This window comes from Oncorhynchus tshawytscha, linkage group LG04, assembly GCF_018296145.1.
Source record: "Oncorhynchus tshawytscha isolate Ot180627B linkage group LG04, Otsh_v2.0, whole genome shotgun sequence".
NCBI classification, from domain to species: Eukaryota; Metazoa; Chordata; class Actinopteri; order Salmoniformes; family Salmonidae; genus Oncorhynchus; species Oncorhynchus tshawytscha.
Genome location: NC_056432.1, coordinates 54891710 through 54906677, shown reverse-complemented (window position 1 = coordinate 54906677; position 14968 = coordinate 54891710). Strand labels below are relative to the sequence as shown.

The window sequence follows — 14968 nt, the reverse complement described above, 5'->3', positions numbered from 1 at the left end:
CCATAGCCAAAAGACTGAGAATGCTGCCCATTAATCTTTGATACCTGTTACACAGTACTTTAGCACTCCTTGTGTAGTTGGCTTTCCATTATAGGTCTGTGATTTATTGTGGCATCAGGGGGTCCCTGAGGTGGTCTTCTTCCAAGGGCCACGATTTATACTTTCAGAGACATCGTAACATAGGACCAGCCCCTCTAATGAAGGAGAGAGGCCTGGACCTCCATGGACCAGATGGTTCTGAACTCTGTAGTACCAAGGTCCCCATACTATACTATTACTCCATGAAGAGTAAGACACAGAGAGTTGATCCATCAATGGAAATAAACCATCTACTCAAATTCACATATTCACACAACAGAGCCTTTAATTAATAGTAGCCTATTAGTGTAGTCTTCCATTTCACAGCTCAATAGGTGTGCAATTATCAACTGGGCAGGAATCTCGCTCTGTAATGTACAATAGACGAACACAGTTACACACACATTACTAAAACTGAAACGTCATGACCAGCAAACTTTTGCAGAAGTTTACCAAAGCACATTTCACAAACCATAGGCTATACTGAAAATGCCGCCCCGCCTTTAGGTCGTTAACCCCTATAGGTCAAGGATGTCTGGAGGGATGACCATGTATTAGCATAGGGTGCATGCATGACACCCGCTGAGGAAAGAAAGTGAGCTCAATGCATCGGAGTCCATGGCGGAGTGGAGACAAAGTGTCAACGTGGAGCAATCCTCAAAAGACAAAGAGAAGTGGGAGGAGGCAGTGGCTGGGAGGTGGTCAGGTGAACGTTATGTTAAGTGATTGACAACCTGTAATCCTCTCATTAGGCAGCTATTTGTTTTGGGATATGCAGCAGCACAGGTTGGTGGCAAGACACCAGCACTCGTCACCCGGCCTACAGCTGATGTACTGCACACCTGTGTGAGAGAGTTGCAACAGCAGCAGGGCCTCGGGACACTCAGTCAGGCCACCCTCCACTATAGGGTGGCAGGGTAGCCTAGTGGTTAGAGCGTTGGACTAGTAACCGGAAGGTTGCAAGTTCAAACCCCCGAGCTGACAAGGTACTAATCTGTCATTCTGCCTCTGAACAGGCAGTTAACCCACTGATCCTAGGCCGTCATTGAAAATAAGAATTTGTTCTTAACTGACTTGCCTAGTTAAATAAAAGGTTAAAAAAAAATAGAGCAGCATTTTAATTCCGAGAAAATCGGAATTTATCTCTCTGATAAATAACTGAGGTCCATTCAGACAGTGTACTCTTCAAAACACACATATACTTAATATATTAACATAAACACAATACAAACATACAGTACTATCTATATACAGTAGATAATACTACCCACCCTCCACTAACACGGAACAGCACTCGTATTGTATGTTACTAACAAAGCAGAACTTCAACAGACTGAGGTCCATTCAGACAGTGAGCGTGTACTCTTTAAAACACACATCTCACTTCTACGGCTATAAAAACGGCAACCCGTTCAGAAGGGGAAAGGCACATAATTGTAGCTTTGCTATCACAAAGAATGAGAAAGGAGTGAATTCCTAGTGCTCATGAAGCATTAAACCTGCAGGTAGCCTAGTGGTTAGAGCATTGGGCCAGTAACTGAAGGGCTGCTTGATCAAATCCTTGAGCTGACAAGGTAAAAATCTGTTGTTCTGCCCCTGAACAAGGCAGTTAACCCGCTGTTCCTAGGCCATCATTGTAAATAAGAATTTGTTCTTAACTGACTTGCCTAGTCAAATAAAGAATATATATGAATTTTTTTTAAACAAAAGGGCCATGCAATAATCTACCACAAAGCTCTGACGTGTGAAAACAAAGTATGCATGTTCAACCAGTGTGAGATCACAACAACAAAGAATAGAAGGAGTGGTAGTTTGTGCTGCAGCTGCAGAAGGAATGAACTAGAGTTACCTATGGATGTCATCACCATTCATGAATCTGAAACTGGCCAATGATGGATCCCATTTTACAATAAGTCTATTTATGTGGTAGTAATATGTATCCACACCCCTTTACTTGTTCCACATTTTATTGTGTTACAGCCTGAATTTATAATGGATCAAATTGACATTCTGTGTTACTGATCCACACACAATACCCCATAATGTCAAAGTGGAATTTTGTTTGTGGTATTTAAAAAAAAAACATTTTCATAACAAACAAAAAGCTCAAATGTCTTGAACCGATAAGTATTCAACCCCTTTGTTATGGCAAGTCTAAGTTGTGCTTAACAAATCACATGGACTCATTCTGTGTTCAATAATAGTGGTTAACATTCTTTTTGAACGACTACCCAGTCTCTGTACCGCGCACACATACAATTATCTGTAGAGTCCCTCAATCAAGTGGTGAATTTCAAGTACAGATTCAACCACAAAGATCAAAGGTTTTTTCAATGTCTCGCAAAAGAAGGGCACTGATTGGTAAATGTGCAAAAAATGTAAAAAGCAGGCGCTGAATATCCCTTTGAGCGCAGTGAGGTTATTAATTAGGTTTTCAATGGTGTATCAATACATCCAGTCACTACAAAGACACAACTAACTCAATTGCAATTGATTATATAGAATTCTCACTTTAATCAGTCCAGGGATCACTTAGTAGACTGACAACTTTTGTAAAACTTTGAAAATAATATACCTTTAGTTTACATGCAACTTAAAATAGGCTTACCCAATACAATAGGCTTACTGTGTGCAACTAACACATTGAGTTGTTATAGAAGTCACTGAAAAGCAGGGGTGTCAATTGGGTATGGCAGAGTATAGTTCAATACCAGTAATTAAAATTAAACTCCTTCCAATCCCAATTAAAAAATGCAGTTTAACAGGCTGGTTTTAGGACCATGCTGGATCAGAGCTGACGAGCAGGCTGTTTTATAGATGAGTTGGTTGTTTAGCAACAAAACCGACGTGTGGGGAACTATGGAGCAAAATAGAGGGGGTTGGCTTATGTTGTCAACATGTAAACTACACTGAACAAAAATATAAACGCAACATGTAAAGTGTTGGCCCCATGTTTCATAAGCTGAAATAAAAGATTGCAGAAATGTTCCATATGCACAAAAAGTGGGGGGGCTTGACAAGTGTCAACGTGGAGCAATCATCAAAGACCAACAGAGAAGTGGGAGGAGGCAGTGGCTGGGAGGTGGTCAGGTGGGCGTTATGTTAAGTGATGACAACCTGTAATCCTCTCATTAGGATTATGTTTTGGGATATGCAGCAGCACAGCTTATTTCTCTCAAATTTTGTGCACACATTTGTTTACATCGCTGTTAGTGAGCATTTCTCCTTTGCCAAGATAATCCATCCACCTGACAGGTGTGGCATAGCAAGAAGCTGATTAAATGGCATGGTCATTACACAGGTGCACCTTATGCTGGGGGCAATAAAAGACCACTCTAAAATGTGCAGCTTTGTCACACAACACAATGCCACAGATGTCTCAAGTTTTGAAGGAGCGTGCAATTGGCATGCTGACTGCAGGAATGTCCACCAGAGCTGTTGCCAGGGAATTTAATGTTCATTTCTCTACCATAAGGTGCCTCCAACATCATTTTAGAGAATTTGGCAGTACTTCCAACCGGCCTCACAACCACAGACCACGTGTAACCACACCAGCCCAGGACCTCCACAGCCGATGTCTTCACCTGTGGGATTATCTGAAACCAGCCACAACGACAGCTGATGAAACTGTGGGTTTGCACAACCAAATAATTTCTGCACAATCTGTCAGAAACCATTTCAGGGAAGCTCATCTGCGTACTTGTCGTCCTCACCAGGGCCTTGACCTGATTGCAGTTCAGCGTCATAACCAACTTCAGTGGGTAAATGCTCACCTTCGATGGCCACTAGCATGCTGGAGAAGTGTGTGCAATTCACGGATGAATCCCAGTTTTAACTGTATCAGGCAGATAGCAGACTGCGTGTATGGTGTCGTGTGGGGAGCGGTTTGTTGATGTCAACATTATGAACAGAATGCCCCATGGTGGTGGTGGGGTTATGGTATGGGCAGGCATAAGCTACGGACAACAAACACAATTGCATTTTATCGATGGCAATTTCAATGCACAGTGATACAGTGACAAGATCCTGAGGCCCATTGTCGTGCCGTTCATCCACCTCCATCACCTCATGTTTCAGCATGATAATACACGGCCCTATATCACAAGGATCTGTAAACAATTCCTGGAAGCTGAAAATCTGCCATGGCCTGCATACTCACCAGACATGTCACCCATGGAGCATGTTTGGGATGCTCTGTATCGACATGTACAGCGTGTTCCAGTTCCCGCCAATACTCATCCACTTTGCCCAGCCATTGAAGAGGAGAAGGACAACATTCCACAGTCCACAATCAACAGCATGATGAACTTTATATGAAGGAGATGTGTCGCACTGCTTGAGGCAAATGGTGGTCACACCAGATACTGACTGATTTTCTGATCCACATCCCTACCTTTTTTTAAGGTATCTGAGACCAACAGATGCATAACTGTATTCCCAGTCATGTGAAATCCATAGATTTTATTTATTTATTTCAATTGACTGATTTCCTTATATGAACTGTAACTCTGTAAAATCTTTGAAATTGTTGCATGTTGAGTTTATATTTTCGTTCAGTGTATATTTAGTCTCCAAATGTTTATTGGAAAAATAAATATATTTGCACAATGAACATTTGCTGTCCTTCAAACACATTGTTACAATTGTTGGTTAGCTAGCTAGCTTGCCATATTAGCATTGACATGAAATCAGTCAAAACATTGCAAAACAATACCAGAGGGGTGTCCTACGAAGCAGTTTTAAGGCGTTAGCAAGGTAACTTTGGTCAACTGATTCAACTCGGATAACCGGTCATATGAAATTGACTCACTTTTTATCCAGGTACATTTCTATGGTAGGGAATCCTTCAGAACCAACTTGCTCTGGAGCAGGCTAACTCATGGCTAACATGCTGACCAGACCACACGCACGAGTCCGTCTGCGTGCGCCATCGCCGGCATGTTGATTATGTCCGCCCACACCAGACGTGATCAGGACACTCAGGTTGAAATATCAAAACAAACACTAAACCAATTATATTAATTTGGGAACAGGTCAAAAAATATTCAACATTTATGTCAATTTAGCTAGTTAGCTTGCTGTTGCTAGCTAATTTGTCCTGGGATATAAATATTGGGTTGTTATTTCACCTGAAATGCACAAGGTCCTCTACTCCAACAATTAATCCACAGATAAACTAGTAATCTCCTCCTTCAGGCTTCTTCTTCTTCTTTGGACTTTATATGACGGTTGGCAACCAACTTTAAAAGGTGCATTACCACAACCGACTGGAGTGTGGACCTCAGTTCATCTTTCAATCACCCACATGAGTATATGCTCCTAAAAAACAATGAGGAGATGGCACGTGGGTATATACTCCTAAAAACCAATGAGGAGATAGGAGAGGCACTTGCACCTCGTCGAACGTCACAAATATAACCAAGTTCTATTTTAGTGCTCAACCACGCAGACGCTCGCGAGCAGTATGGGTGCAATGATTGAATAACATGTATGTGTACATTTATTTTTCAACGCTCGCGCATACGACGAGTCCGGTCTGGTCAGCATGTAACTCCACTTACGCTGAATGAAATACCTGAGCCACGAGTTGGGGACCAATTAAATCAGATTCCATCCTTCTTGCAAAGATTGCGTCCTCGTCCCTTTAATTTGAGGAAGACGACTGATTAAATATTTTATTAATTGAATGATTTTTTTGTGTTAAAAATGTGTTATGTCACGCACAGTATGACTTAATACAATTATTTTACCAATAGGAGTGGGGGAAAAATGTGCTTGTGGTTGTGCATTGATAAGCACACCGCAGTCGGCATTAACGATAAGTAATAAAATATAGAAGGCCATTCTAAAAGCCTATTTTACACCATAGCTTGCTGAATTTGCAAGATAACTTCTCTTACATTTTTATTTTGGCACAAATTAAAATGTGGCACTGACTCGCCATGGATTTATGTTTCAGCATTGTCTCAATGAAGAGTTTGGCGTTCGACTAGTCATGTGCGACATGCATGCGCAGTTACAAGCCTGCTCGAGTTAGCGGCAGGCGGACGAGCAATATCCACCATTGTAATGCAGACGAATACTGGGCTGGAATGTGAAGCTAAATGAAGCTGATTAGCTTTAGAAAACCCTGAGCAGATCTACCTTGCTTCGTAGGACACCCATCAGGCAGTGGTGTAAAGTACTTCAGCACAAATACTTTAAAGTACTACAAGTGGTTTTTAGGGTGTCTGTACTTTACTATTTATATTTTTGACTTTAACTTTTTATTTTACTTCACTGCATTCCTTAAGACAATAATGTACTTTTTACTCCATACATTTTCCTTGACACCCAAATATTGACTTATCAAGCGAACATCCTTGGTCATCCCTACTGCCTCTGATCTGGCAGACTCACTAAACACACATGCTTCACTTGTAAATTATGTCTGAGTGTTGGGGTGTGCCCCTGGCTATCTGTACATTAAAGAAAACAATCAAATGGTGTCATCTGGTTTGCTTAATATAAGGAATCGTAAATGATTTATAGTTTTACTTTTGATACTTAAGTATATTTGAGCAATTACATTTACTTTTGATACTTATGTATATTTAAAACCAAAGACTTTTACTCAAGTGGAATTTTACTGGGTGACTTTTACTTTTACTTTAGTCATTTTCTATTACAGTTGCTTTACTTTTACTCAAGTATGACAATTGGGTACAGGTATCAAGAACAAGATAAATCTAGCTGAAATGAGACACCTACCATTCCTCACATGGCAGCTTCTTGTCATTGTTGCTAGCTATCTGACCATTTAGAATCACAGCGAAGCAGGGCTTCTGGCCCTGTCCATGCGAATGTATTATTTTGTGACTTTGTCAGCCAACCCATCTATGAGAGTGGATTGACACAGCTGCAGGGAACAGCATTATTTTTCTCTCAAAACAGTGCAGAGGTGGAAGATGGCTGTGGTAGAAAATACCCCACTGTAACTTTGCCATACTCTACGTTTAGCTGAAGCCCCTGCTGAAAATATGTAGGGATTTTGGCACATGGTTTGCATAATGTTCAAAAAACATGACAAAAGTTGAAAAGAGTGCAATAATGTGCAACTTGGGTGATAAGACTACTAGGCCTACCTTATAGGCCATATGGGTAATGATAAAAATCACAAAGATGCTAACATCGATTTTGATTGAAAAAAAGTTTAGTTTAAAATCTTGTAAAGGTAAATGAGTCACCCACATTCAGTCAGCAATAGCAAGTCTTGACAAAAAGAGAGCCTATTTCGGTAATTTTAGGTAGCTATTCAATAGCCTATGGAGAAGAATGTTAAGAATGCGAAAAGCTCCTATTCCTATTGAAACGACTGAGATTAAATGTTTTTGCAACTCTTAGAAAAATTGTGACAAATATGATTTTGACTAGTCACAGAATTGATCCTTTATTTAGATCCTCTTCCACACAACAACAATAATATTGATATTCTGCTCCCATAACTTGCAACTCTTCTAAAGGCAAAAGAACATACCTACCTTTCTTTTCAAATTGTACTTTTTTTGTTATTTGTTGAATGTTATATAACAGAACAGTTCACACATTTCATATTTGGCCTACAGCCAATGGTATTTTAACCAATCACATGATTATAGGTCATTTTAATCTGAATAGAACATTTCAACACTCTCATCATAAGTGCTTGGTCGTCTTCTGCCTGGTAACAGCAATTCCTCCTATTGGTTTAGACTAATTTCGGTCTCCTCCCTAGTCAGAGAGAGAGAGAACTTGTGTGTGTGAGTGTGTAATATTTACTGTTCACTTTTTATTGTTCATTTCACTCTTGTTTATCCATTTCACTTGCTTTGGCAATGTAAACATATGTTTCCCATGCCAATGAAGCCCCTTGAATTGAATTGAGAGATAAGAGGGGGGCAGTTTTATAAACTTTTTTTTCAGTCACCACGTTATTCATCTTGTACATTACAATTTCCACACACACAGCACTGTAAAGTGAGGTAGTGCACTTTTGTTGTGCCAAGTTTTAATGCCGTAAAATTAAACTGAAACCTGAAATCAATATTGATAATAGGCTAATCTGTCTAAATTAAAGATGTGTATAGTGCAATTATTATTAGGTTAGGCTTTAACGTAAACGACTTTGCACATCGTGTTTTACTCTTGAAATATTCAATTGCCTGCCTTATTGAATGGCTCTGATAGTTTTATATGCTTTTTACAGGTTTTGTGATGCATAGGTCTATTGAATATGCCTGCAATCTGAACAAGTATATGAATTGCTGCATAATGATTACGTTATAATGATTAAAGTGATTTAAAAAAAGACATGTCGCACTGTTAAATGTCTTTGTGTGTTAGAAGCTTGCCCATGTGCTCACCTCATGTTCGACTGGGTGACGAGAAGAGAAGCCGGAGCTATTCTCAGAGCTTTTTTTAAGAGGAACGTTTCGTGAATGTGTCTATACCGCCCCCTATCAAAATTGAACCAATTCACATTAATCTCTACATAACCAACTTCCCTATACTGACACTGGCCCTACATCCCTCCTCCCTCAAACCCCCACCACTCAGCGTCCGTTCTCTTCACCCCCTCCTGACTCCCCTCCGCTGTATAGGCTACGCCACCCAGAATACTGGGACCTCCCATTTCCATACCTATAGGAGTGGATAAGCAAGCGATTGGAAGGACTTGGAAACTTTAGAGGGGTAGTTCTTTAGAGTGATCCTCCTCTCTCTATAGACTCCTTAGCTCGGCTCTCTCAGACTCGCTGTTGCTTTGATCTCCTCCTTAACAACAGTTAACGTCATCGCATAGCCCTCTGAAGGGGAGTTTTGTCTAGAAGGGTGAAGCGTTGGAGCTCTCAGAGGGCTTACACTGTAGGAGCAGCAAGCAGCATCCACGGAGCCTCACTCACTCCTAACAAGAAGCACATATTTTGATTATTTATTCAGCCCAGAAAACGCAAGATACTACCGCAAAAGATATGGAGCACCAGCTGCTGTGCTGTGAAGTGGAAACCATCAGAAGAGCTTACCAAGACGCCAACTTACTAAATGACCGAGTTCTACAGACAATGCTCAAAGCAGAGGAAAATTATCTCCCGTCTCCGAATTACTTCAAGTGTGTCCAGAAAGAAATAATACCTAAAATGAGGAAAATTGTGGCTACATGGATGTTAGAGGTGTGTACATTTATGATGTCTCGATGTATTGCTTAAACGTTTGTGTCCTACCACTAACCATGCCATTTGGACGCAATGTATTGAATTGGCCGTTTTATGCATCGTACGTTTATTCTTTCCAAGCATGATCATTCATATTATGTAAACATACTGACATGTAGTAGGCTAATGTTTCATTTGTAACGGTTGTCCAAGTAGGCTAAAATAGATTTGGAACACTGTTGTAGCCTATTAGGCTATTTCCAAGGTATTGTGTGTGTTCAGTAGTTACAACACTTGCAATGTAGCTGCTCGATTCTTTTCGTTGTCGGGACTTAGGAAATGTATTTAGATTGAAAAATTGTTCCAAATTAATAGCAATGTACACGTATGCAGTCTTACTCTTGCCAGTATTATGCGCCATCTTTGTTGTCGTATGCGTAGGTTTTTAATATCATTAAAAATCTTTAATAATGTCGGCAATGACAGTAACTCAATCAGCAAGTCGAAAGGTATATCTTGGGTATGCACTTATAATCCTGTCGCACAGATAGCGAAAAATGATTATATAAAACCATAAAGTTTTGTTTCGGCTTACTTATCAGGCTGCTGTTCCTGCAGTTTCTGAAGGTCGCTCTGGAGACATGATCATTTTCACAAAAATGTTAAATAAGAATGCATTTTCAATGGTCGGGTATGATACTATATCGATTAATCAACATTTACATGTAGTTAGAGATTGAGTCTTGTGTCGACATACATTTTTTATTAATTTCAGAAATTGTGAGTCCGCACAAGATCTAAATGTCGCACGCTCCACGAGAAAGAGCGGTGTCTTGTAAATTAAATGTTTTTTATATGTTTACTATATTAAAGTTCGACACATCTTAAAACTATCCGATAAGGTATACCATAAGGATCATTTACATGCTAATTTCACAAACCGGGACAATTTTTACATATTTTTAATTATTTTTTGAAAAGATGACGAACTAGAAATTTCAGGGGAAAGTTGCATTGACGCCACCTTTGTGTCTTAGTAAGAAGCGACTGAAAACAGCCTAAATTCTCAACTATTTAAATTTCCGTTTTAATTAGGCTTAAGCAACTGTTTCAGTTTTTCGAAATGCATGATTTTATGTTGATTGCATTGGCAGACTATAGCCTACTTTGCGCCAGCTAAAGCCTATAATTAGGCCATAGCTATTGTTTTAAGGACAGCCTTAAGGAATGGAAGGATCTTTTTTTAAATGCGTAGTGTTGTCATTACAGTATTTCGTTTTCTCTTATGGACAGGCCTATTTATTGGTATATACAATCGACCTGAATGCACTTATAGTCCTATATTATAGGTTACTGTAATTTGAGGCTATAGGCTAAATTGCTGTTTTCACTTCTAGGTCTGCGAGGAACAGAAATGCGAGGAGGAGGTTTTTCCCCTGGCTATGAACTACTTGGATAGATTTTTGTCTGTGGAGCCCACAAATAAAACCAGATTACAACTCCTGGGAGCTACTTGTATGTTTTTGGCCTCAAAGATGAAGGAAACGGTCCCTTTAACTGCAGAGAAGTTGTGCATTTACACCGACAACTACATCCGGCCCAGCGATCTATTGGTAAATGAGCAATGTCAATCTTCTACATATACACTCTGTATATGGCTGTAGTTATAATCCATTTAATATTGGATAGGCTATTTTAATGAGCATTTCCATAGTAGGCTATCTCATAATGCAATGGTAGCATATAGGCCTATGCCTACAGGTAGTCTACTACAATGCATCCAGTTTGTTGGCCTATAGGCCTACTACTTGTCTTAGTTTCTCTTCGACGGGATCTAAATCATTATTGCATAATTTTTGTTGTGTTAATTTCAAAGAAAGAGTTTGGATTCTTGTACATTTCACATGATTGCCTACAACGGTTAGCCCAGTGTAGCGCAATGACATGACGAGGGCGACATCTCCCTCTAGTGGATAGAGTAAAATGTAGAATAAATTATGAAGCCACTTGTGATAGTTAGATTGTCTCATTGCGCACGTCTGTTTGTCTTTCTTTGTAGCAAATGGAACTACTGACTCTAAACAAGTTGAAATGGGATCTAGCATCAGTAACACCTCACGATTTCATAGACCATTTCCTCTCCAAGCTACCAATCCAGCAGCACACGAAGCAGATTCTGCGCAAGCATGCCCAGACATTCGTGGCTCTCTGTGCAACAGGTAGGCCCACACATGAACCATTGTCTGTTAAGTGTGAGCTTTTTCCTGCCACTGCTCCATAACCACTTTTTCAGGGACCAATGGCTAAGATATGTGTTTGATGCAAGATATAGATTTTTATCTGCATTTTTCCCCACTTGTGAGGATGACTCTTCCTCCTTGAAAGCCCCCAGGTGGCCAATGGTCAATGTAAATGGTTGGGGGTATGGGCTCTGGTGCAGGAATGTTTGAGTGTACAAGGCCTAACATGTTTTATGGAGGGTGTCTCTGTCACTGCGTAGTGTGGACAAGTAAGGAGATACTGGAATGGAGTCAGTGCCATCTTTTTTTCTCCAGATCAGTTTTATGAGTTTGCTTCTCACCACATTGGTTTGTTTGCGTGGTGTTTCTCCCCAAAGTCAGGGTTTACTCAATAGATTCTGAATCAGTTGTCACTGGGAGTATGTTTTTAGGGCTATTGTGGAAATCATTTACGTGAGGGGAAACGGGTATGAAGGGGTGGTAATTTCCTTTCTTCTTGGAAAAGGTTTTGAAGTGGTGTACCCATTGAATGTGTGTGCTGTATGTACTTCTGTACCTGTCCTATTTTGTCGACGAGCTAGATGTATTGTTCTTGGAAGTCTGTGTGCATGAGCACTGGTTGTCCTGTCCGTAGCCGGTCGTGAAATGAAGCACATTCAGGATATTGTGACTGAGTGGGAAGGAGCAACAGGATTTCCATTGTCCCCTACAGTACCTCATTCTGCCACAGCCTAGAATGGCCTCCCTCACATACCCTCTATCTGCCGTGGTCTCCCTTTCTACCCCTGTACAGTACTTGATAGCTCTGCCTCTTTTATTTACCACATGAATCCCATTGAAAGCTCAGGTGTACCATTTGGCCAATGATCTGTTTCGGGTGTTTTGCTTTACGACTCAAGTACTTACCGTCTCTTTCTGTTGTCTTCCCCGTAGATGTCAAATTCATCGCCAACCCTCCCTCCATGATCGCAGCGGGCAGTGTGGCAGCAGCGGTCCAGGGGCTGTACCTAAAGAGCAAAGATGGTGCACTGTCATCCCAGAACCTAACCAACTTTCTGTCCCAAGTCATCAGGAGTGACCCGGTACGTCAAACGCAGTTCTCCGGGCCTTTACATTGCACCACACACACATGCTTGCATTGGCTATTTGTCACAAACCCTTTCGCTACTATTGTCTTTGAGGTGTTTTGCTTCATTATGTTGACATTATATCTCTCTCTCCTCACAGGACTGCCTGAAGTCGTGTCAGGAACAGATTGAGTCTCTGCTTGAGTCTAGTCTGAGACAGGCACAGCAACATAGTGTCTCCGCAGAAACAAAAAGGGTAGAGGAGGATGTGGACCTGTCCTGCACCCCTACAGATGTGAGGGACATTAACATTTGAGTGGCATCTTCCCCATTTTTTTGGAAATATTTTTGAGGCTCTGGCCTTACCAAGAGGCCATCTGGGAAAAGAGGACACCAGCGCACCCTCGAGTCGTCACCCTCTGAACACACTCTGGCAAATGCTAATGTGCCACACCTGTTACGGTGCCCCGGCCTGTATGGCCTCCCAGTGACGTGTGGCCGCCCTCAGCCAGGGCTGTCAAGAAAGGACTGAACAACTCACTTTTCTGAGACCTTCAGTCATATTCCCTCTCACTCTCCCATCCCGTCTGGCTCAAGACCTAGACAAGGATGATAGCAAAAATGAATTATTGTGAAAGATACACAACTATATGGATGAAACAAAAACGTTATAGTTTATGTGCAAGATTAAGCCACAGAAATATACATTGTTACTACCCAATGTTGAACTAGGATTTTTAAATACCATAGACTGATTTTACATGCTTACTTAAAACATTTAAAATAACAAGTAGGTATTTTTTGTCTGTCTTTTGTGTCTAGGTTTTTATTTGAAGTATAAATTCATTTATAAAAGAGAAGGGGCATTTTTGTTATCTATTAGGCATTTTGCTTGCTATCAAAGCTCCCGTTTTCCCCCCAGTCTAGTCGTCTGTATATCCCTGCTTGCTTATGCGTTTAATCACTTTATTATATTGTCTAGACTTCTAAAGAAATTCTGAGCCCCTAGTTTTGGCCTCTTCTCTTTTTAACTGAGTTGTATAACTCAACAGTATACTTTTAGTATATATTGCTCTGTTTTATTGTTTAGATTGTGGATTGCTGAGGTTTGGCAAATAAGTTCATTCATTCTTCAGTATAAGGACAATTACTTTATATTCAATTAGGAGTAAATTGAATGAACCAGCATTGCTTGGCTGTTGATTTGTGATTAATTTTGTCCTCATTGCCACATATGTACATATATCAACAGCTAGCTATGACACAATAAGCTAAAATCTAGCATTAGTTGCAAACCTTTACCATGCAATCCATAGTTCATTTTTTTTGTGGTTATATCTTTCTAATACCGTTCCATTTTTAAAAGCACTTTTAGTCAGGTTTTTTTTCTGACTCATAAAAGAAAAATCACAAAAAAAATGGGAAAAATGGTATGGAGTGGAGCAGGTCTCTTAACTATGGTGTTATGTGTTACAATTTTGGGTACAAGTCAACGCAGCCCTTACAGAAATCCCGTGTCCCCTTGATGTAGAAGGGTATTATTTTGGAGATTGTTATGCCACAGTTCTTACAGGAGGGGGTCTAGAGTGAGACGAGCGTTGGGTGTGGCATGTTTCAGCATCCTGTATCCCATCGCTTAAACGGCATCCAGAGCATTTGAAACACTAAAGTATCAAACTTGAAAGCTAAAACAAAGATTAACAGTGTTTATTATGACATGTTTTCCTCTTGGAGCCAGTGCCGATTAGAAACAGGATGCCAAAGTCTGTCTGTACGTAACATTTTGTACACAACTATTTACCAGAGTGCTAAACACATTGACTGCCCTCCAAATCATGTGTGACAGTGTTTTCTCAACACAAAACTGAAAGAAAAACACCGTAGTTAAAATGCTGTTTAGAATATGTGTAGTTGAGGGGATAAAAATACAAAAAAAAAAAAATTGGTTTAGAGATGATTTTGCACAAACCTGAAGACATAGGCTATGTTTTTGTGGCTTGCCTAAGAGAAGTGGATCACTAAGATGGGATGGGTAATGTTGAAAAGTGGGAGTGGGGAAAAAGGGAGGCAAAAAGGGTGACAGCTTGACAGCAACACGTTTCTGTTGAATTGCTGAATTAAGGTGTTTGATTGTACATTGAGAAAAAGAGACAAGAAAACAGGATAATGGGAGACCACACTCCTCCTTTTGAGCTGCTATGGAGGAATTTCCAGCAAAGTGTAAAACAACAAGAAAAAAACCATGCTTTTTCTCCTATTGTTTGCTGCTATATATTTTATACATATAAATGTCAATATACTGCCATGTAATAGGTTTTTAATTTTCTATGAGAAAATTGTTATTGACGTCTTTGTTTTTGTAGTCTTGTCATCAGTTTTTACTTTTAATATGATTTCAGTGCTATTCCAAAAAGAT

General features: G+C 40.2%; 1 protein-coding gene across 1 annotated transcript; it reads left to right on the top strand.

Annotated features, from left to right (window-relative positions):
* Positions 1–8746: 8746 nt before the first annotated feature.
* On the top strand, positions 8747–14520 carry LOC112249039 (G1/S-specific cyclin-D1). The gene is made up of 5 exons (XM_024418640.2): positions 8747–9263; positions 10643–10858; positions 11305–11464; positions 12419–12567; positions 12713–14520. The coding sequence occupies exons 1-5, from the start codon at positions 9066–9068 to the stop codon at positions 12866–12868; spliced, it is 879 nt and encodes a 292-aa protein (XP_024274408.1). The 5' UTR covers positions 8747–9065; the 3' UTR covers positions 12869–14520.
* Positions 14521–14968: the final 448 nt, after the last annotated feature.